Source organism: Polypterus senegalus, chromosome 1 (assembly GCF_016835505.1).
Source record: "Polypterus senegalus isolate Bchr_013 chromosome 1, ASM1683550v1, whole genome shotgun sequence".
In the NCBI taxonomy this organism is placed as follows: Eukaryota; Metazoa; Chordata; class Cladistia; order Polypteriformes; family Polypteridae; genus Polypterus; species Polypterus senegalus.
This window is the reverse complement of record NC_053154.1, coordinates 80532095-80555340: the sequence shown is the minus strand read 5'-3', so window position 1 is coordinate 80555340 and position 23246 is coordinate 80532095. Positions and strand designations below refer to the sequence as shown.

The 23246-nt window shown below is 37.7% G+C and overlaps 1 protein-coding gene across 2 annotated transcripts in view; it reads right to left on the bottom strand.

Moving 5' to 3' along the window:
• tuft1a (tuftelin 1a) overlaps positions 1-23246 on the bottom strand; it is a 70279-nt gene that overhangs the window by 24169 nt on the left and 22864 nt on the right. For both annotated transcript variants that reach the window (XM_039751866.1, XM_039751859.1), the window contains exons 2-4: positions 14418-14486; positions 10588-10704; positions 3060-3146 (exon numbers count right to left, since the gene is read on the bottom strand). In XM_039751866.1, the coding sequence (XP_039607800.1) occupies positions 3060-3146; positions 10588-10704; positions 14418-14486 (273 nt within the window). The remainder of the gene's footprint in view (positions 1-3059; positions 3147-10587; positions 10705-14417; positions 14487-23246) is intronic.

Genomic DNA, 23246 nt, shown 5'->3' with positions numbered 1-23246 from the left:
ACACATCTGGAACTAAAATGCTGAGGGTGAATTTTGTGCTGAGGCTGATAAAAGTCAACACAGCATAAGTAATATTTTTTATTCTCTTATATTCCTTCACAAAGCAAATTATTTGTCAAGATGCTAAGGTGATCTACATCAGTCTACTGAAAACACTTAAGAGTCAAAGAGTAAGTAGAGACTGGAACAATATGCATTCTCCAAGGAATACACTTAAAGAGCCCTGTCTTCCATGCTTTACTCTACACTTCTTTGTATGTACATCATACAATTACATAGTACATGGTCTGAAATCTGTAAAATTATTAACATATATAAACACAGTACTCAGCCAAAATAATTAAGATGTCAGCTACTAAGAAGTGATGAACGGTCAGGATTAAAAAAAAAAATACTCAACTTCTCATCTACACAAATATTTGCCTATTTAAGTTTTTGAACACAATTTATGGTGTCAATACTTGAAACGTAAGACCTTTGCATTGCAGCTAGAATGCACTTTTCATTTTCATATTAGTTAGTTTCTTTTAAAATTGTAACAATGTTTGACATGCTGGTGTGTTACTGTCTGTGATGGCATCGCCCCCTGCAGAAAACTTCCTAGACTACAAAAGTATTTTAACTCAGTGGGTTAGATCACTGTGTGTCTGGTTGGTCTCTGAGTAAGCAGGTCAAATGCCAGGAGCTAAGTGTGTACCTGACCTCTGCTACAATGGTGTTAGAAGATGTCCTTCTCCAGGGCTGTTGAATTGAAGCTGAGGACAGTGTAATAGGATGTGATGTTAAAATTTGTTGCTGTGCAGTGATGAGCTTGTTGCGGGTGGCAAAGATGAACCTTGGTAACAATATTTTGAGTTCTGTTCACACTACTTTTTCAAAACAATGTAGGAGTTACTAGGGATAGGATCATGGTGGGCCATCTGCTTCCACTTGGAGGGGTTGTTGGGCATTTCTGTTTCCTTCACCTTTAACCTAACAAAAAATCCAGAAGTATTTAACATCTTCAGAAGGTGCACACAATGTCGGGACAGGCATATGCCTCACTGCACTTTTAAATGTTAGCTCATCTTGGGTCAGAAAGAGCACCAATGTGAAGTGGAAGCATGTCATTCATGATGACTTCACCAGCTCTGAATCTTTGAGAATCTATACTGTGTCTTAATAAAATAGGAATCTTCACAAAACAATTGCAGTGTGCATTAAGGATGATTTCCCACTTGAATGTGGCAGCAGAGTTCTCAGATCGTTCTGAACATTCAACACACAACACCATGAGAAGGATTGTGGGTAGGCTATGACTGTAAACTTCTTTGAATTCTAATACAGTAATTGCTTTGAGACCTGTCTCCCTGCTTTCAATTTGAAAAATTATAACAATAAAATGAACAGTTAAAGTCTAGACCTACACAATGAAAAGGTTAAATTTACTCTTGTAGCTTGCCATCTTCATCATCAAAAAGAGTCTCAGTCAGTTTCCAACACTTGGTCCAATGACCCAGAATCTTGATTTACACTCTTTACACTCATTAAACACTTTTACTGTTTTTCAATATTTTAAACATTTACTTATTTTTTTTTTTACAAACGTATACTGTATTTATATTTTATTTTATGTTTTAATTGAAGTAGAAGTTGTTTTCTTTTCATTTTAAGTGAAATGTAAACACAGTGTGTTATGTATAGGATGTTACTCTTAAAACATTTCATTCATAAGGCCAAATGCTTTTCTGGATGCTTCTCAAATTTATCGTATAGCCAAGTTCACAGCCAATCTTATACAGTATACTATAGTTCCATTTTTCACAAGCATAAACCTAAAGTAAATTTTGTGTATAAAATACAGATGCAGGTTTAAAATCAACTGAACTGTCCATGAAAACTGGATAAGATAGTTAAATCAAACAGCATGACAGAATTACTCTAGTAATAAATCCACAAATCAATTGAACCAGAAATGTAGTTTTGACAGATAAGCCACATGCATCAGCTGTAAGGAAATCTTCTGGCCAAATTAGGCTTGGCACTTCATACACACTGTAATGAAAGGGAGTAACCACGTGGGATCTTTCCACACCCAGAGTAATACCAAGAAAGCCAAAGATGTTTGGGTAGACTTGTTTATTATAAAAATAAAACACACACAAGGGAGAGATAAAAGTTACACAACACCAAGAACCTGCTGCCCTTCCTACACATTCTTGAACCTCTGCATGTCTGATGGGATTGTTTACCTACTCACCCAAATCACATATACTGCAAATAACAGGGTCATAATGGAGTCAGTTTCAAAATCCGTCGGATTACTTGCCCTCTAGGTTTGTTGGAGAATCTCCTCAGAATGTTCCCCAGGCTCTGCTCTCTTTTCCTACTTTCTTAGACTGGTACCCTTGGGCCTCCTAAGGGTCCATACCTAACCACACTACCATGCTCATTTGCTCTCCCCCAATCAATTCAAGTCATTGTTTTGAAAAGGACTGCTATTGCTATTATTCACCCTGTCCTGCGTTATTCTGCTGGCACCTTACAAATATTCAAAACAAGCATAAATCTTCAATTTATATATTGTCTTTGCTGAGAAACACCACACCAAAATACCGAATGACTGACAAAGTATGTTCCTCGGGGACACAAAGTAAGACAGAAGTGGGGGCTAATTTGGCAACCATGTCACTCACGATCAAGCGTCACAGCTGCTGTGCCGCACTAACTACAAATCATCCAAATTTCTTTTTTTTTTGCCCTTTGATGCACAGTTCACCTTGTTTTCCAGCTAATCAAACTCAAAGCATAAAAATTTCAAATGAACTCAAAACTATCAGATATCTTCAAAAGCTACTGTACACTTTTACAGAAGCAGTCAAAAAACAGGTTATTAATCAGACACCAAATGCAGCTGAAAGATCATCACAGCTTCACGAACATGCTGTCTAGCCAGAGGTGTGGCTGCCATCAAGCACCACACTTCTTTAAAGCTTTCAAAGACCAGACACAGCCCCTTTGATGTGAACACACACTGCACCTGGAATCAAAAAGTGACAAAACTATCTTTCCATACTTACCTCCTGAATCTGCGACACCTCGTCGGTTAACATTTTCATGTTCTTCTCGTGCTTTGCCTGGTCCCGATTCCGTGCTTCAAGGTACACCTGATCACAAAAGCACACAGAGCTTCATGAGTCAGAGTTAAACACTGACGTAGCCATTGCTTGGGTGTTGCTCACTGAAGTCTGAGCTGCAGGCATTTAACACTTTCATTAAAGAATTGTTTTTTACTTTTTGGCCTACTGTTTGTTTGTACAAGAATAAACACCATAATTGTTGAAATATGAAAATTTCAAGATGCTGGTGTTATGTCAGAACACGCAATAGCCAAAGGCAGGCCAACCAGTTTTCCTTTTTTGAATATTAGGACATATTTGCATGCCGTGCTATGTAAATACTTCTGTCACACAGCAGGCGGCACAAGAAGGTATATAGCTATACACCTCGAAGTGAGAACCACGAGAAAGGTGAATGCAGAAAAGTCTTGGGTGATGGGGTGGAAGAAGTGTTGCAAATGGTTATACTGTACAATAAAGCCAATGGGAGGAACTCTGATGTAGGCGAGCGCATATCAGAGTTAGTGGTAAGACTGGCAGTGTGCAGGTAGGGGGCATGCCTATTGCTTGTATCTGAAAAGATGTAAACTTACATATCAGGAATGGAGCTGACTTCCTGAATGTGATTAAAGATGTCGTAACTGGCAATAAGGATGAGATGTGCTTAAAGGAATTTCAAGATAACTAGGGGGCTTTGCCCCGTGCTCTCTTTGCTCGACAACCCCTACCACCTGTGGGATTGCGTCTCTGTCGCTCACGTATGTGGATTTCACTTTCAATAAACTTTTAATTCTCGCGGATAGGCCTCTTCATTGTGAAGAAACACTACTTTTCTCTTATGGCAACATGAATTAGACAATCTACAAGTCTCCGACTTAAAGTTTAAAGCCAAACAATATCTACATACTTCTGTCATATCACCTATGTCCATATATTCAATCTCTTTTTGCTTTTACTTTTTCATTAATATCGCATTGAATTTTGACTCTATGTTTGGAATTACATCGGGACAACACAACGTATAACTGCCCGTGAGTGAATATCGTTTTTTTCTCTCTACAAGAAATGTGTCTGACAGTAGCATTCACACATATGAGAAATGATTGAACTGTGTGTGTGGTTATGTGAGCAGGACTTTTTCAAATCTCTTGTCTAACGGGGCTTGAAATTTACTCTCGTGGGATTTCACTTTCACCAAACAACAAATCTTTTAATTCTCGCAGATACATCTCTTCAATGGGAAGAAACACTACTTTATTTTCCCTGATGACAGTACAAATATATTCGATCTCTTTTCGCTGTTCTGTTATTTCACCAAGTAATAATCTCCGTTTGTTTGTGCTAATGCGATCTTTACTATCCTTTTTTTGAGACATTCGAATTTTCGGACTTTCATTATCTCTAACCTGCTCTTTGTCTTTTATTTCCAGCCCCGGCCATGTTTAAATCTCTTGGCACAAAGACTTGTCTCGCAGGACGTGCAAGTGTCTCTCTGAGAAAATCACGTCTCATCTCCTTCCAAGATTTTTTTTTATAATAGAGAGATTTGATCTCATGTGCATTCTGTACCACATCTCTGTGTTGTCTGCTATATTTCACCAATTTGTGACCAATAAAGTATATATCTATCTGTCTGATGAATGCAAGTGAGACATGGTTAGTGAATGTGGACCATAAAGCAATGCCTTAAAGCAGTGTTTCTTAAACTATGGATCGGGACCCAAATTGGGATGTGGACATGTTTGTGATGAGTCGCCATACGATTGTGTAGTAAAATTAGCCTAGTTAATCCAAGCCTGAAATCTGTGGTGAGTGATACATGGCCCTCTATTTACCACACTATTTATTGTGGTACTGGGTGAAAAAACGACATTGACACACAACAGAGAGCTTTCATTTCTATGGCATGATTGCCCAAGATACCACCTACTCACTCACAACCAGTAAAACAATTAAACTGTGATGAATGGCAAGGAATTCATGCATAAGAAAGGAAGAAGCGAGTGGAACAGACAAACTTGAGAAGTGAAGGGACTGTGGTGCTAGTTTGAAATGTTGAAACAAAATTAACAGGTACAGATCAATTATCGAGATATTATGAAGGGCAAGTGAATAGACCTGAGGTATATACAGTACGTTGTATTCTAAAAGCAGTTTCATTGGCCATGGACAACGGATCGGTGCCTCATTGCATGTTTGCTGTTATGGCATACATTGAATCGAAGTCTGTAACAGATGTGCAAAGAAGATTTTGCTTGAAGTTTAATGTGCCTCAGCGAGGAAGAATTAATTCTTGTAACATTGTTTTAAAGTGGTAAGATAAATTTCAATCTACTTGTGAAGGCAAGGACCATAGTTGTATGTACATCAGTAAATATCCAAAGTTTGAGGCAAGCTGGAGACATTTAGCATGAGGTCAGTCTATAGCTGTAAACATTCAGAACTGGAAATTTCACCAAGTGATGCACCAAGATTTATCCTGTCACCATATAAAAATACATTTTTAGGAATAATTGAGCTATTTTGTTACTCAGTTTATTTAATAGTTAAAGAAAACTGGGGTATGTAACTATTTGTACTACTACTGTATTGTTAATGGTGGAGCTCATTTGAAAAAGTTACATTAAAAACAGTTAAGACAAAGTAAATAAACTGCATTGATACATTATTTGTTGACTACGTTATTCCTTATCCATTGCTATAAATCAAGTTCATTAAGTGATCGTTTATACTATTTTTTCAAAATTAAATTTCTCTCAGCTTTACAAAAGTTTACACCAAGTATTTACAGTACATATACTTCAAAGAAAACAAAAACATCTACGGTTTTTATTATGTGGCCATTGTTATTTGACAATTTAGTGCTCCAATGCTATTATGATAATAATCCTATTGTTAGGTCACAGTATGGTATTTGTTTTCTTATTTGGGTCCTCAAATGAAAAAATGTAAGAACCCTTGCTTTAAAGAGGTGAGATAATAATGATCTCAGTTGGACTCTGATCAGTGCTACAAGACAAAGACAGCAGAATTGAGGTGAAGGTAATAAATCACATGGTAAAGAGAAACTGCAGGAGGTTTTTAAGAATTTGGAAATAAAGGCATAGATGGGATGGAGAAATTAATTTTAATAAAGTTGTGGAGGATAAAAACATGAGGAGGGTGAAAAAAGACATGGATGGAAGAGGTGGTAGTAAATAATATAAGAAAAAGTGAGGCACTCTCCAAAGAATACCTGCATGGTGGAATGGTATGTGAGCGACAAAAGGCCATCCCGTGTAAAGCCAAACAATGGCACCCAAATCAGCTTATTTTTTATTTACAATACTTTTTTACATTGCAGTGTTTACAGTGAGAGTGGTGCAGTAGTTCATACTGCCTCTTCATGGATACTGTGTGCTCAATTTGAATCTCGCCTGGTTGTTCTCCATGTACAGTTTGCACATTCTCCCTGTGTCTGTGTGGTTATTCTCTGCGTACTTTGGCTTCCTCTCACATCCACAAAGATGTGCAAGTTAGGCTGACTTGTGATTCCAAATTGGTTTGAGTGTAATGATGGAATAGCACCCTGTCCAGATTTGTTTTCATCCTTTTGCCCAGTGCAGCTGGGTTAGGCTCTGGCACACCATGACCCAAAATTGGATTAAGGAATTTTGAGGATGCTAAGTTATGTTTACAGAGAATTAATTAAAAATAAATTGCCTTTAACAGTTGTAACTAAAATGCACTTTTGTTTATCTCAGTCAAAACTTAAACTAAGACAAGAAAGGTAACTTCATGCCATCATTGTCATCCTTATATGCAAATATAATACAAAGGAAAATGCCTCTGGTGCAAAGCTTGTGTAATCACAAAGCAAGTAAAAATAAGGCATAGTTTGATTCTCTCACCTGCACAACTGTGCTTTGTGCTTAATCCAACAGTCCTTGTTGCCGGACTCCAGTCACAGGAATGTATTTGTATCATATTATTCTACATCTCCATTTAAAATATATATATATATATATATATATATATATATATATATATATATATATATATATATATATATATATATATATATATATATATATATATATATATATATATATATATATATATATTTATATATTTATAGAACTCATTTAATTGAATTTGAGAGTCATAGTGAGAGTGTGAGATGAATCAAGCAAGTCCATAACAGAAAACTCAGTCTCCCACATTCCTTCATATACCTTTGACACCAATCAACCTAACACATATACAGTATCTTAAAGAAGTAGTGCCCACACAGACACTAGGAAAACGTATGAACTACATTCAGTCAGTGACCAAGCATGAGATTCATGAACAGCCTAACTGAAGTGTAAGGCACCACCATGCTTCCTCCTTTAGGATCAGTAACTGGTAAATAAAATGGTGTGGTATAGTCATGCTTTTATCAATTGTGAAACACTGCTAGGCCTTCCGCATGATTTAGCTCCAGAATATGTCACTGAAATGCTGATACCTTATCAAACAGTGAGACCACTGAGATTGTCTAGTCAAGGCCTACTGGCTGTTCCACTATCTAAATTAAAAACAAAAGGTGATAAAAGTGTAGAACAGCTTAGCACTGGGGTTTTGATCAGTGGATTCAGTAACAACTTTTACATTTTATTTTAAGACCTACTTTTATTGTTTAGTCTGTTTAAAGGTGTTTGATTTTTAAATTGTAATTGTCTTTTATGTTCTATTGTTTTCACCATAGCTTTGTTTAAAATCTCTGATTTTATGTTGGCACATTTTATTTGTTTCTGGTATACATGTTCATGGTGAAGCACTTTGTGCTGGCTTCCCTAAAAAAAATCTATAAAAATAAAGGATATCCATCCATCCATTATCTAACCCACTATATCCTAACTACAGGGTCACGGGGGTCTGCTGGAGCCAATCCCAGCCAACAAAGGGTGCAAGGCAGGAAACAAACCCCGGACAGGCTGCCAGCAAACCGCAGAATAAAGGATATTATTATTAATATTTTCAAAATGTGAATGTCAGCAATAAAAACTGAGTATGACTATGTCAATGGAATACAAAACTTTTATTTTTAAGTTACAGCCTAGCACATAAGAGTGTTCTGCATATAAAGTACTTTAGTTTGATTTAATATAAATAAAAGTTATTTATATGTAAGGTGAAGGATTTTTAGAACCATTTTTATAACCTGCTTATCCAGGGCAGGGTTGCAATGAACCTGGAACCTATTCCAGCAATCATATATTTTTATTCTTTTATTCTTCACTGTTTAACAGCACTCTATACATAATTTCCTATTTTTCTAATTATAATTTATTTGTAATACAGAATCCACATTTATTTATACACCTTAAAGGATAAGTTCGGCATTTTTCAAGTCAAAAGTTATTTGTTCACAAACACTGTATAAATGCATTTGCCAATGTGAAGTTGCATTCTAAAGCTAAGCATTATCTATACAGTAACTTTTTTTAAAATGTCTTTCCTGAACTGACACTTTACAGTGGAGGCTAAGGAGCACGGTGCGAAAGCTTAAAAATGTACCATTTTTTAAGCCCAGACTGTTGTTGAGTATTGATCCATGCTTTGCAATTACACGCACAATGTAAAATGGTTTATACATGTCATTTTATTAGCAAAAAGACACCAATATTATGAGATTCAACCATTGTAAAAGCACACCAGCTATGCGTGATCACTCAGAACTTAAGTCTTCCTACGCAAAAACATTTCACCCCGTGGGGAGTTGTCCTGAAAGACTGAATCACAGCAACCTTTTCATGCTTTGTGGTTGGTTTTGTTTTCATTTATTTTTGCATTTACAGTATGTGAGGATTTGCACAAGCAAATAGAAAATGTATCCTTACCACGAGAAAAATAGTACCAGGTGACTAAAACTCTGCATATTAGTGGCAACCAGAAAAAATTGATGACTGCCACTTCCATCTTGAGATGAATCTTGAGAAAGAAAACAATAAATTTATGAACAACGGTGGCTGGTTTGGCTCATTCATTGGTCTTTTCTGGCTGCTTGTGTACAATGCTGTGTATCTTTGGTTCTTGGCATGAAAGTACACAATGTCATGAACAATTCTGGTGCAAAACGTTTAGGAGATGGCATAGTATGTGTATGAGATGGACATTTTTAACAGTGTGGCCTGTTTACATCTCTCCCCAGTAAGATAAACCTATGGGCTCAGATTGGAAGCTAATGCAGCTTATTACTACTTACTGTTATTTCTTGATTTAGCATATATATTGCGGCCGGTTTTAAATTATATGGTTATATTCCAGCCCTAGTGGCTGTCTCCTTTATTTTGCTTAAAACGTAAATTATTACTTAGATATAATAAGCTTTGAAAGGGGTATTTGCACAATAGAAACCTACATATTTGTTAAATATTGAAAGTAGTTAGATCTCAGAACATTTTCAATGAAGGTTATTGGCTCCAACTAACTAACCTAATTTAATCAGATGTATAAAACTTAATTGGTTTTTGGATGTGAATATACATATATTAAAACATTAATCAGACTGATTCAACATGTCTTAATAAGACATCACCTTTTACATATGCTTTGTCTACTATGTATGTACCCTGGATGATCATTCTTTATAATGGATTTGTTAAAAATGTCAGTCTTTTTTAAGTTGTAAGTCATTTACTTTTTTATGGTTATTTGACATCAGACCATGAAGAAGGAAAAAACACATCAGCTCAAGACATTGCATGGAATATTTTCGAGATGGAGATTTTGAACTTTACTCCCCATTTTCATCTTGGCTCTTATGCTTTCAACTTTCTACCATTGCCTGTATTCCCATTGTGGTGAGCAGATGGGCTCAGGCAGGAAGTTGCAGCTCAAATGTATTGTATAGAGGGGTTAAATAATTGTAGTTTGATTGATAAATTGTACAAAGCAATCGGCTGCTCCTAATAATTTCTAATAATATTTTTCTTTTTTTGCCTGCTTTCTATGAGGAGCAGTAGCATATTATCCATCTATCCACTTCATGAACTGTTCTAACCCATGTCAGTATCTTATTTTTGGAAAACAGGCAGGTAAGCAACTTTCTTTGGTTTACAAGGTGAGTTAGCAGTTGAGTCTGAACCACTATCCTTGTAACATGACCGCCCCAGCTTACATGAATGCTACCACCATTGGCAACGCTTGTATGCACAGCACCAAAGCCATACAGCAGATTTTTTTTTTTTTATTTTCTCTTCTGCAATATCACTTGGACAGATTTTTGGTAGCTCTTTTCTGCTTCTCTGCTCAGTATCAGAAGTCTGTGATCACTGATAAGTGTATATAATCCTTTCTCTACCATGTTCCCAGCATCTCAATCAGTCTCAAACAATTAAAAAAATCAAATTTTTTTAGCATCTTTTGATTGTATGCACTATCACAAAACTATGAACAGTAATTTGCATTAATGAAATAGAATATTGCTCACAGAGACTTACATTGCCTGTTTGAATGACAGTACCTTAATAATCTCAACTTTTTCTTCAGTGGGCTTGACTGGCTCAGAATTCCAGAGAGGACTTGAAGGCAGTTCATTGGCTGATTGGGAAGGCGTCAGGGCAGACACTCTACCAATGGGCTGAGAAAGGAGAAGTGGTGTTATCTGCAGGTACTTCAAAAAAATAATGTTGTTTGTAAAAAAAAAAAAAAAGTCTAAGGAGCAAGTTTATTATGATAAAACTTTAGAATGTTACAAGTCAGGAATGAGGAAAAGTGAAAACATAAAAACAGTAATGCACATTAAAGCCAAAAGTGAGGAATGAGGAAAAAGAAAAAAAACAAAAACATGCAGGACATAAGATGTCAACTTCTGGCATGAAGGCTCTGCAATGGTCTATTCATTCATGGTATGGCATCGTTGAGCAAAGGCTGCAACCAGGCTCAAGGGAATGTGTAGTCTACTGCAGGGCATACTTATGTACGTACACGATAGAGCAATTTAGAGTGACCAATTAAAGAAAACTGAAAATCTTTGGGATATTAAAGGTAAAAGCGTATAATCAGGAACAAAAGCGATGTAAATGCAGGCAGTGTGCCACTCCACAATTATGGCAACATGATGCAGGACTCTGAGGCAACAGTATTAACCGCTGTGCCATACACTACATTTCTTACTTTTGTAATTCACTGAAAAAAAAAAAAAGGGTTCAAGATGTTTTACAACAGAAGCACATTTTTCACTTCTCTCCAGATTACTCCCTAAAATGATGCAAAGCAATAAGCAAAAAGGCAAAGAAAATAATATTAAGATGGTCAACATTAAATGGTATGACTGCTGTCCTGAAGAAAGATAACCTGAATCTTCATCTCTAGCTAAGAAGGTGACAAAATGATAAGAGACAAAGCCTTAAATATCACTTCTAAGGAGATCGGACTTTTATTTCCAAATGAAAATAAAGCAAAGTGTTTTTTTTAACTCTTGTGCAACAACCCTGTGTATCTCAAAAATGTGGACTCTGTATTTCCTGAGTACCCTTCCACTTCATGATAGATTTGGGGGCTTGAAAGGTGTTAAATCACTTACAAAAGATTATACAGGCAGACGAAGACCATGGAAATTCCGCAGAACATGACACGACAAGATTTAGTGTCTGTCATTTCAAAATGACTAATGATGGCCTTGCTGGTAAAATGCAAATTTTAGATTAGCGTTTCTCTTGGAATTATCACTGTTTCTAAAGATTCCTATTTGTTGTCCTGTAGCATTGCTAAAAGAATATCCAATCATTATGATCTTTAAACAACCAACAAAAAAATATTGCTTAAAGGAATACTTCACCCCAAAATGATTTCATTTCAATCTGTTACTTAGTCTGTTTTACTTGCAATAATTACTGAGAAAAATCTAACTTATTAGTGTTATGGAGAGCAAAGTGAACAAATTTCCTGACACAAAAGGCTATAATGGGGACCAACATTGAACAAACAGTAAACACAATGTAATGTCCATGAAAAAACCTCATATTACTTGCGTTGTATAATCCTAATGTCAGATATCCAGTTGTTTTCTCACAATGTCCCAGACACACAAATATCTGCAAAAACTCTGCCTCTTGTGGAGAGCTGGTGATTGTGCTCAAATGAAATCAAGTTTTTGAATAAAAGTGCCATTACTTCAAACAAGACAGAGTAAGTAACAGAAAAAAATGATTATTTTTGGGTGCAGTATTCCTTTAATCAAAAGAACAGACACCACGGTGCATAGGACATGTTTGTTAAGGCCAGCAGTCCAAGACAATCCACTTATATCTGAATCGATCTTTTGGGAATTCCTAAATAATTCATTCGGGGGCCCAGTATGAGTTCCTTAAAAAGCACCTTTTATTTATAAGAATACAATACTTTTCAAATTCCATCTTGCATTTGTATAAATGCATTATTAAATTGTCAAGAAATAAATTCAGTGTGTTCCAGGTGAGGTCGACATTTGACTAGTAAGACTTGTCGCTTAGTCATGACGCAGAGAGGTGATTGTTAGCCCAACATGCGGGTAGATATTTCACTGCAGTATTCACTATAAACAAAGATGAACTTAAACTTGATGTTGAAAGGGATTGGTCAATGCTATCAAATACGCTGCTTGTTCAGAAATGCAGTGTTACAGCTGTACAGAAAAGCAAATTAAGTACATCTGGAATTTTCCACATGATAAGGGCATATTAATTTTCTCACTGTTGACAGAACTCATACAGTGTACCTACTGTATGTATGTTTTTACAATTTTCTCTACATTGCTTATTTCTGTGGTGATGGACGGCCGGCAGCTCATGCCAGCTGACACATCCAGGCTGCTTGATGGCGTCTTCCCTGCAGCATAGAGGTGCCCCGGATTCCCGCAGGGCACCATGGGCGATGGTGTTCGGCTTCACAGCCCTGCTGGGTGCCGTGGGTGCCATCGTGTGATGCTGCAGGGAGACGCGGTGATTTTTATTTTCCCTGTAGCCTAGAAGTGCTCCCAAGTCACAGGGATGAAAGAACAGAAGTACTTCCGGGCTGAAGGAAAATATAAGTCTTTATCTGACCCGGAAGTGCTATTGAATCGCATGGACAGAAGGACAGGAGCACTTCCAGGTCAAGGACTATTTAAAGGACTGTGGGAAACCCAGCAAGCTGAGCCGGAGTTGCTCGGTAGTGTGACGGAGCTGCTGGGTGAAGAGGAGGATCTTTATTGTATTTATTGATTTGTGTATTGTGGAGGTGCTTAAAGCACAATATATTTCAAAAGAAAAAAATGTAAAATATTTCTAGTGCTTTCACTTGGTGTCTTGGATGTTTATCTGCGTGGTTTGAGGAGCGACAGCGCCCTCTAGTGGCACAGTGGCATAGTCGGCAGGATTTTCTGGCGATCTGTTTGGCAGAAAACCTGAAGAAAATTTTTTTTTCTGTGCACACAACCCGCAAGACAGCATCATAACATGCATAAACCCACCAAAACCTGTTCGCCAGTCTGTCATGGGAAAAAAAAAAAAGGCAAAGCAGACTGACAGCACAAGGGGAAGTTAAGCGCTCAACGTTGCCTGCGTTCAGGACTACATAAGGAGTGGCTACGCATATCGGGAGAAACGTCTGAATGACGGCGTCCAAGACGAGGTATGTGTGGTTTGAGGAGCGACAGCGCCCTCTAGTGGCACACTGTATAAAACTAAACACTGCATTTCTGGAGACATAGAAAAATCTGTAGGATAACTGCATTAGTTCCAAAATATCTAGACTGGAACTGCTCAAGCATTATCATCACAGTCAGAAAAGTCAAATTCACATAGCTAAGGACTGTGGCTAGTAATCTAATCTAAAAAATGGAATGTGTGGCTTTTAGAGATAAACCCTTCCAATTAAAAAATTAAAAACAGCAACTAAGAGTTGTGAAATGTCCCAGGTAAACACTATCTATTGATGCCCACAGGACTATTTGTGGAGTTTTTAACAAACACCATAAAAAAATTAGTCAACAGCTACACACCCAGCAATAAAACAAATCTTAACCGGAGATCCTCGGTTCACCTTTTGCTAGTCTGACTTAAGCCTTTATTCTCTTATATTTATTTACTTATTTTGGTGATATCTTCATGGAGCAAAGGGGGTGCAGAGAATATTCCAATGGAACAAACAGGACGAAGTGGCTGCAGGTAAAGAGGTTAAAAGCAGGAGCAACACAAGGAGCGAGAACAGCTGTCAGGGATACATAGTCTTTGCATGAAGGATGTGCTGTATATAAATTTGGGAGACTCTGTGCAGTTCTAGTGTTAACACAGCAAATAAATGTGCAGGGCTATGGAAGGGATCTACATATACCTTCATTCTGGACTGACTTTCATCCTCAGTTTGATCCTGTAAAGTCAAACGAAGTCTGGGCGCATATTCCTGAAAAAGGTGCAAAAAACAAAAAAAACACAGTTATTAAATGGAATACATTATATATATATATTATAAACACATTTAGATATACATATATATATATATACATATACAGTATATATATATATATATATATATATATATATATATATATATATATACACACACACACACACTGTCTTCCTATATAAACACCATCCTAAAGGCCTTTAGAAGTACAAAGCCAGCGTACTACTGTATTCATACATACTGTATTTTACACAAGGGCACCCAGCCTAATAAACTGACATGTTGTGGGTCACACAATGAGTGATAATCATGATTAACTAGGGAACACTCTGACCTCCAGAAACAAAGGTGGCTTGTGCACTTGTTTTTCCTTCTTACTATCATGGAGTTCTTCTGAAAGGTGCTCTTTAAATTCAAGCCATACACTCTGTACCGTGGAGGTTGTCTGGCAAGGTAATAGGAAAGGGTCAAAGTGTTAGCAAGCTACTCATTGGCTCTACATTCAGGTTGACCTCTGGATTTAGTATATCCTTAATTATTCATCAATCATTAATGAAATGGCTCCTGCTATTGGCTTGAAGCTAAGCCGAAGTTTCTTGTTTTATTTTTTTTTTGTGGCATAATAGTGTGTATGGCTTTGTTTAGCAATTGGAGTATATGACTTTCGGTTGCAATGGAAATGACAACTCTGCTGTAAAGACCCATGCCGACATCAGTTTGCCCAGGTAGCTGTCCGTGTTTGTCACACCTGCATTGTATATTCTGAAATTGATGTGCACTTGATTGGCCGGTGCAATGTGTGTCAGCAGCTGTCCTTTTCCTGTCAGCCATGATATGTGCCCATGAAGTCATTTACCCAGAGAAGAACACAAGGCCTAATTACATAGCCAGCACCTCCAGATTTTTGTTAGGAGTGTATATCATGTCACAAGCTCTCACTTAAGATCAAGGTTCAAGGCCCAGTAGTTGACAAGTATTTGTGTGAAATATGGACAACCTTTAGCATTTTATATATGTAGACTAGCCATGCCACCTATCTATGACAGGTTGAAATCTAAGTAATCAACATAGACCTCAGTGCTAAAGTCTGCATTGCACCATAAAATGCATATGTCTCTGTTATATGACATATAGTTTGGGATTCATAAAACTACTGTTAATGTTTATGATGTGCCATCTTTTGGAATGACAGAGACATAGCAACTGGATGGACACACAGAAAAACTTATAGACACCTATCCATTCATTACAGTGGACCAGCTATACTACCAGTCTAAGATGGTGTTGAAATCTAAGAAACTGGTGTAGACTTCAGCATTAATGTTTGCAGTGCACCTTCTATTGGAATGTATTTTGTAATGCATTTAGTACTGAAATGTGTTGAATTTGTCATTCCAACAGACGGTGCATCACAAAAATTTGTAGCAATAAAATGCACTACTACAAATGTTTGTGATACACAATCTTTTGGAATTACAGAGACACACGGCAACTGGATGGACACACAGACAGGCGTACAGACAGCTGTCCTTTGATTAAGGTGGGTGAGTGGCACAGTGACAGATTGTCTAGTGCTGCTGCCTCACAAATCCAGTGTTTTTGGTTCAAATCCCATGTCTGGTCACTCTGTATGTGGAATTTGCATGTTTTTTCTGTGTCTGCCTGGGTGGCTCTGTTTTACCCCCATATCCCAAAGATGTGTGTGAGTTACATTAATTAGCATTTCTACATTGGTTCTGTCCCTCAGCGCCCTAAATTCAAGCAGAAGACAGGTTTGTAAATTCTGTAACTATAGTTAAACATATACTGGGCAGGGCAAAAATGTGGAAATTGAAAAGGCTCAAAAAGCCCATAATATCAACTGCAATGTTACATAAGGATGAGACGGATGACTAAGTAATCCATTCTTCCATTATCTAGCTCAAATAATCCATCTTTAAATTATGAGGGCTGCTAGCTGCCCCAACAACATCATAATACAAGGTAGGAACCATCCTGGATAAGATACCAGTCAGACAAAATATTTCAGTATATCTTAGTTAGGATTGCAAATAGGGAGGATGAGAAGGAAGTGTTTCCAGGAAACCCTATAGCAGTGGTGCCCAATAAAAAGCCTTGCTTACTACTTGGTGACAGTGGCTGTCCCTGGGTTCTGGCAGACTAAAGCACAGTGCTCCGTCTTCAAGGGGGTGGCTGCAAGTACACCACTACCTGAGGTACACTGCTACGAGGACAAAAAACAAATCTTTTATAACCACTTCAAATACTTGCTGCATTATTTAATGTTAATGAAAGTTTGGAGAAACACAAACAAATATTCATGACATTCTCAATCAACTTCTGAATTCTGTTCATGTTTTTGAATAGTTACTGCATTATAGTGCTTCATTCATTTTACATTTCAATTTATACATCAGGGAAATTTTATAAGACTGAAGACTTTTTAAGAAAGTATTAGCGTTAATAAAATTTACAGTTTTAACAAACTCAATACATTGATAAAGTGATTTACCATCCTAAATGGTTGGCGTGTATTATTAACTAGCAAAATACCGCACTTCGTAGCGGCGAAGTACTGCCTTAAAATTTTTATTAAGAAGAAAATTAAACCTTTTTAAAGTGAGGGAAAATATACCAATAATTATTTGTTAAGGATCTCTTTGTATACCACATTGTGAGTTCGGCCCTCCGGTTGTAATATGACCAAGCTGTGCGCTGAGCTTACTCTTGAGCATGCAACGTACAGTTGGCCAAGTGAACAGTAATCATGTTTCAAATCTCACAGCTTGGACTGCTGCTGTCATAATCGGTTTGAGTTTCATGGTTTGTTTCAATTACGACAGTATTTGCAGGACTTGTGTTGAAGAGACATTCGGCATCTGTCAAGCGTTGTAAGTGTACAACCGGTTTCATCGATACCTTCACATCCAGCTTTTGACAGTTTAAAAATTCATAAACATCAAAGTGTCCACTACTGAAATCGTCACCTGTCAATCTAAGATGTTTAAGAGGCATTGGCGGTTGTCCAAAGGTGTAAAATATTTGGCCATTTCGGTACACTTGAAAGCGACAACTGAACAATTCAGTGGCAGCCATCAACTCCCATGCAGATCCATAGGTGAAGGGCTTAAGCATTTCACTCTTCTAGTGCTCCTGTGTAGTATAATCATCTCCTGTACCGTCATCAGTTCACACCTTGAACCTGTCCCAGTCATTGAATACATAAGACACAAAGTTCCTCCGGATATCAAGAGTGAGCCTGATATGGCTGTGCAATATGTAACAAAGAGAATGTAAAAGGCAGTTGCCATCTCCGGGCATGGAAACCACTCGGTAAGTGACAGTTATTTGATCGATGGTGATCACCTTGATAGACATGTTAATGGGGTTACGGTTGGAATGATAAAGGAAATGAGTACCTGAACAATGTAAAGTAAGTCTAAAATACCTACACAATAACTATAATCGTAATAAATGAACAATAAAACAGTGGAGAAGCCGTGGATTAAATTAAAAGGCTGTAGTTATCAGCAGGGAGACGTGAATCCCGTGGTGTAGCAAGGAAGGCAATGTAGAGACTGGAGTGACGGACGGCCTTATATAGGCAGGCAGCCAACAATTTGGGAGGCGTTGGGATGGGGGACCCAACGCCGCCTCACATGGTGCCCGAGCTGCAGGCTATGGACGTATATATGTACATAAGTAGAATTCAGTTAGTGTTGGGAACCCGCGTACCAAATTTCTTGAAGATGGGCCCATAAGTAACAAAGACCGTTGGAAAGTTCAATATGACGGCCGACAGTGGCATCATATCACCGAAATAAGTACATACATTGGTTTCGGTTAGCGCAGGGAAGCTGCCTACAAAATTTTGTGAAGGTGGGGCCATAAATAAGAAAGTTCAACATGGTGGACTTTGTCGACCGTTATGACCGTTATGCGTAGAATTTCGAAATGAAACCTGCTTAACTTTTGTAAGCAAGCTGTAAGGAATGAGCCTGCCAAATTTCAGCCTTCTACCTACATGGGAAGTTGGAGAATTAGTAACATTGGAAAGTTCAATATGGCGGCCGACAGTGGCGTCATACCATCGATATAAGTACATACATCGGTTTCGGTTTAGCGCAGGGAAGCCGTCTACTAAATTTCGTGAAGATGGGGCCATAAATAAGAAAGTTCAACATGGCGGACGTTGTCGACCGTTATCGACTGTTATGACTGTTATGTGTAGAATTTCGAAATGAAACCTGCTTAACTTTTGTAAGTAAGCTGTAAGGAATAAGCCTGCCAAATTTCAGCCTTCTACCTACACGGGAAGTTGGAGAATTAGTGATGAGTGAGTCAGTTAGTGAGTGAGTGAGTGAGTGAGTGAGTGAGGGCTTTGCCTTTTACTAGTATAGATTATAGAAGGGATTGGGGTGGCTTTGATGAGATCGTACTTGACTAATAAACAGATGGCTTGAAGCTATGCTCAAACAAAAGCACACACTGTTCACCTGTAATATTGCAAATTTACTTTACAATTAAAAAGGTTCTTCAAAACTTTTATTACGAAAATGTATTCCTGTTACAGGCATTTAAAAATTATTGCTCCTCAATTAACTGTCTGTTAACTCACTACACTTACATTAGTGTAACCAGTTACATGCCACACCTTTCATCTCGTCATCATCTGCAAATCAACAACCTCTTAACGTGGTTTAACCCATTGTTAATTTGCTATTAGTGATAACAATGGACCTAGCATTTGACGAGTGTCCCAAGTAGGGCTGACCGATATAGCGTTACTGAAAAAGTATCGAAAAACCCAAATGTTAAAATGGTGTGGTACCAGAATTTCAGGTTTTTTCGTTACAGGAAGTAAACATCTGCTTTCCTCTTCATTTCAGGTTTTTTATTACAGTAAGTAAATGTCAGGTTTCCTCTCAATCAACCACCCCCCTCCCTCTGACCTTCCGTCAAGTGCAGTTGTCCAAAAACTTTTGTTTTGTAGAGATCATGCAATGATACTACACACTTCGGCTCAATCGCAACCTCATGGGGGATACCTCCCCATTGCTTTGATGTGATCGGGACATAATGGGGGAACCTTGGGTTATTGCATCAAGAAGATCGGGACTTCACAGCTATCAATTAGGAAGCAGTGAACAGTGCGACATGATGGCACAGTGCACCAGGGAGGTCAAAAATGATGTGGCACACCAGGGACACTGGAGTAAGATTTGGGTTTGGAATTATCTGTTATTTGCTTTGGAACTGCTTGGGCATTGGTACTGTGGTTTGAAAGCTGATATCGATACCAAGGTCAAAATTTTGGTATCGATCCCACATTGCTAACAAGCTCCCTCAATCAGTCACACTTCTGCAATCATTTTTAAACATCTCTCTCCACTCTCGCACACTTTAGGAAGGTAAATCATTGTTTTCATACTGATTGTATAAACAAGTGTTGTGCTGTGCTCTTTTGGCTTTTCTTCATAATGTACGTAGCACATGGTAAACTATCAATGCCTCCGTTTTGGTCGTAGTATGCATTTTTTTTTCAAACCTATGTGAAGAAAACACTACTTCATGGATTTGGTGTGGCAGGTACAGTGACACAACTTAAAAAAATTCTCTTTGTGTTCATTGACATTTCTCAGCAGCCTAGTCCAACACAGACGGATCAGCATGCCGATTCTTGTGCAGTCCTCCCCACCTGCTTTAGCTGCCCCTCCACTCCCTCTGTCTCTTCCTTTTATGTAAACGCTAACCTTAAATCATCACCACAAAAAGAGCAAACAGACTTTTGATTCACAGTCAGCATTCAAACCATTTGCACACTGACTCACTAAGCCGATTACAAACGGACAATCTCTTTGTTATGAAATGCATACTTTCCAGTCTTTCTTTGCAGCAACGTTTTTTAAACTTTTTTCTTGGGGGGACGGGGGACAGAATCCAAGAAACAAAGAGGGCAAACTAAACCAAATTAATGGCAAAAATATCAAAAGTCTAACTTATTACCATATTTCATATTGTTAATATACTGTACATACAAATAATTTGTCATATTACTACAATTTACTGTAGCTGAAACTGAAGAGGTATTTATAATTGCAGCCTGAGAGCTCCAGAGAAACACGGATTCAACTGTTTGTGGAGTTTGCATGTTGTTTCCATGTGAATTTTCTGTAAGTACTACACAGTCATGTGGAAAAGTACTTAGATACCATCAAATGTTTTTTTCTTTTTGAATATATGTGGACATATCAAGATTTGATCTTCATTTGAACAGTATCTATAGATAAAGATGATCAAATATAACAAACACCCTGCCACATTTACATTTTGTAGTTTACTGTATTGTACTATTTAAAAAACATGAATACAAATTATGCATGTGGAAAAATTTAAGCACACCCCTACATTTATCACCACAGTTTCTTCTTCTTCTTTCGTCTGCTCCCGTTAGGGGTCGCCACAGCGGATCATCTTCTTCCATATCTTTCTGTCTTCTGCATCTTGTTCTGTCACACCCATCACCTGCATGTCCTCTCTCACCACATCCATAAACCTTTGCTTAGGCCTTCCTCTTTTCCTTTTCCCTGGCAGCTCTATCCTTAGCATCCTTCACCCAATATTCCTGACATCTCTCCGCTGCACATGTCCAAACCAACGCAAATCTTGCCTCTCGGACTTTGTCTATCAACTGTCCAACTTGAGCTGACCCTCTAATGTCCTCATTTCTAATCCTATCCATCCTCGTCAAACCCAATACAAATCTTAGCATCTTTAACTCTGCCACCTCCAGCTCTGTCTCCTGTTTTCTGGTCAGTGGCACCGTCTCCAACCCATATAACATAGCTGATCTCAGTACCATCATGTAGACCTTCCCCTTGACTCTTGCTGATACCCGTTTGTCACAAATGCACTAGGCAGTACAAATGACTAGAACATCATTAGAGAGGATCATCAGGGAACCTGTCTTATTTAAACCTTAGATATTTAGTTTGGTTTACTCTTTAATGCAGAAGTGTGTGTTGTCACCATGACTAGACTGAAAGAGGCCTTCATAAAGAAGGTTTCAATGAAGATCAAATCTTGATATGTCCACACATGTTCAAAAAGAAAACAACATTTATTTGTGTGTACTTACTTTTTCACATGACTGTACAGTAGTTTTTGTTTTCTCAAGGATGTGCCTGCTGTGTTAACTGGAGACTCTAAACTGGTGTGTGGGAGTCACTGGTCCATTCCTGTCTTTGATGCTAATAGGATATGCTCTGGCTGCCTTCATCCATACCATAGTACCTTGATTTTGTCCCCAGTATATCTGAGGATCAGTTACACACATATGACGATGATATCCAGCTTTACATGAGGCTCCCATCTGGATGCATATCAGTTATAAACAAGCTCCCAGCCCACATTAGAGCTATCAGTGCATGAATGTATTTTAATATCCTACAGACAAACACAAAGCTGAAATTCTTCTTGTGGGATTGTCATCTTAAATCAAGAAGATCAGTATCTTTGTACCTGATCTTGGTGTTGTAAACTTAACCCAGCTTCTAGAGCAGTCTAATTGTTAAAAATCACAGGTGGTAGCCAGTCTTTTGACCACCTTCCTCTCCTCCTTTTCATCATCTCTCAAACGGATTACTGGATTTAACTTTCAATGGCTTTCATGTTTGAAGAATTAACAGATTACAACAACTTTATAGTATTACTACTAGAGTAATGAACACGTCACTGCTAAACTGGCTCAACTGCTTTCCATATGTTATCAGATCATATTCAAAATTTTGCAAATCACTTGCAAAGTTGATAATTCTAATCTCTAGATCATCGATACCAAACCTTTTTTTTTATCATTGGGCAACATTTAATGAACCCTCTCATTAGATAAATCTAATAAAGCTTAATCGGTGGCCAATTTAACCATGTTGACAAGCCTGTCTCTGAATTAGTTTCACTCTATTTCTACAATAGTCTTTTGTAGGTACTGCTCTAATGCTGATGGCAAAGTAACCTACATGTGTCACAATTATAGGGTTTGGGAATATATGAATTTACTTTTGTACATGTTTGGATTCTCTGAGGTATTTGTATATTTTAATTTTTATTTTCATAATGTCACTGTGGTGCCAATTTGTATATGTTCTGGATGGCAAGCACCACATTTCTGAGTATTTTTTTATGGTGGCGGCCATATTGTTTATGGTCATTATGTCCACTTTTGACAAATCTTAATGTGCGGTGATATAGGGAAAGAATTAACAGGTAGCCCGGCTTCTTGCTTTGATTTTGGACCTCAGAATTTCCTGTTGGCTCTTTTAAATTGCCTGTTTAAATGATCACTCTTTGCCTTGCACACTTCTGTTACCTTCATTTCCTGCTCTGTGTGTTCATCTCAAGCTTTCTTCTGTGCACTGTACAGTCTAAGATTTGAGACTCTTTCAGTTCATGTAAGGTTTTGTAGACTCTTCAATATTTATTTTTCTGTAACTTATAAAGCATTTTCTGATCTAAGAACAGATAAGCAAAATATAAAATAAAGATGAATTGATTGAATGTAATGGACAAATTTGGAAGTGTGGAAAAGTATGGATGTAATAGAAACTGTGACAACAGAACTAAGCAGACCGTTGAATTTATTTATGAATTGACATTGTTTATTTCATACTGCCTGGAATGTTGATTTCTGAGATATACAGTACAGTAAGTCTAGATGTGTGATGGCACACCAAAGAGTTGAAACACAATAATTCTCAA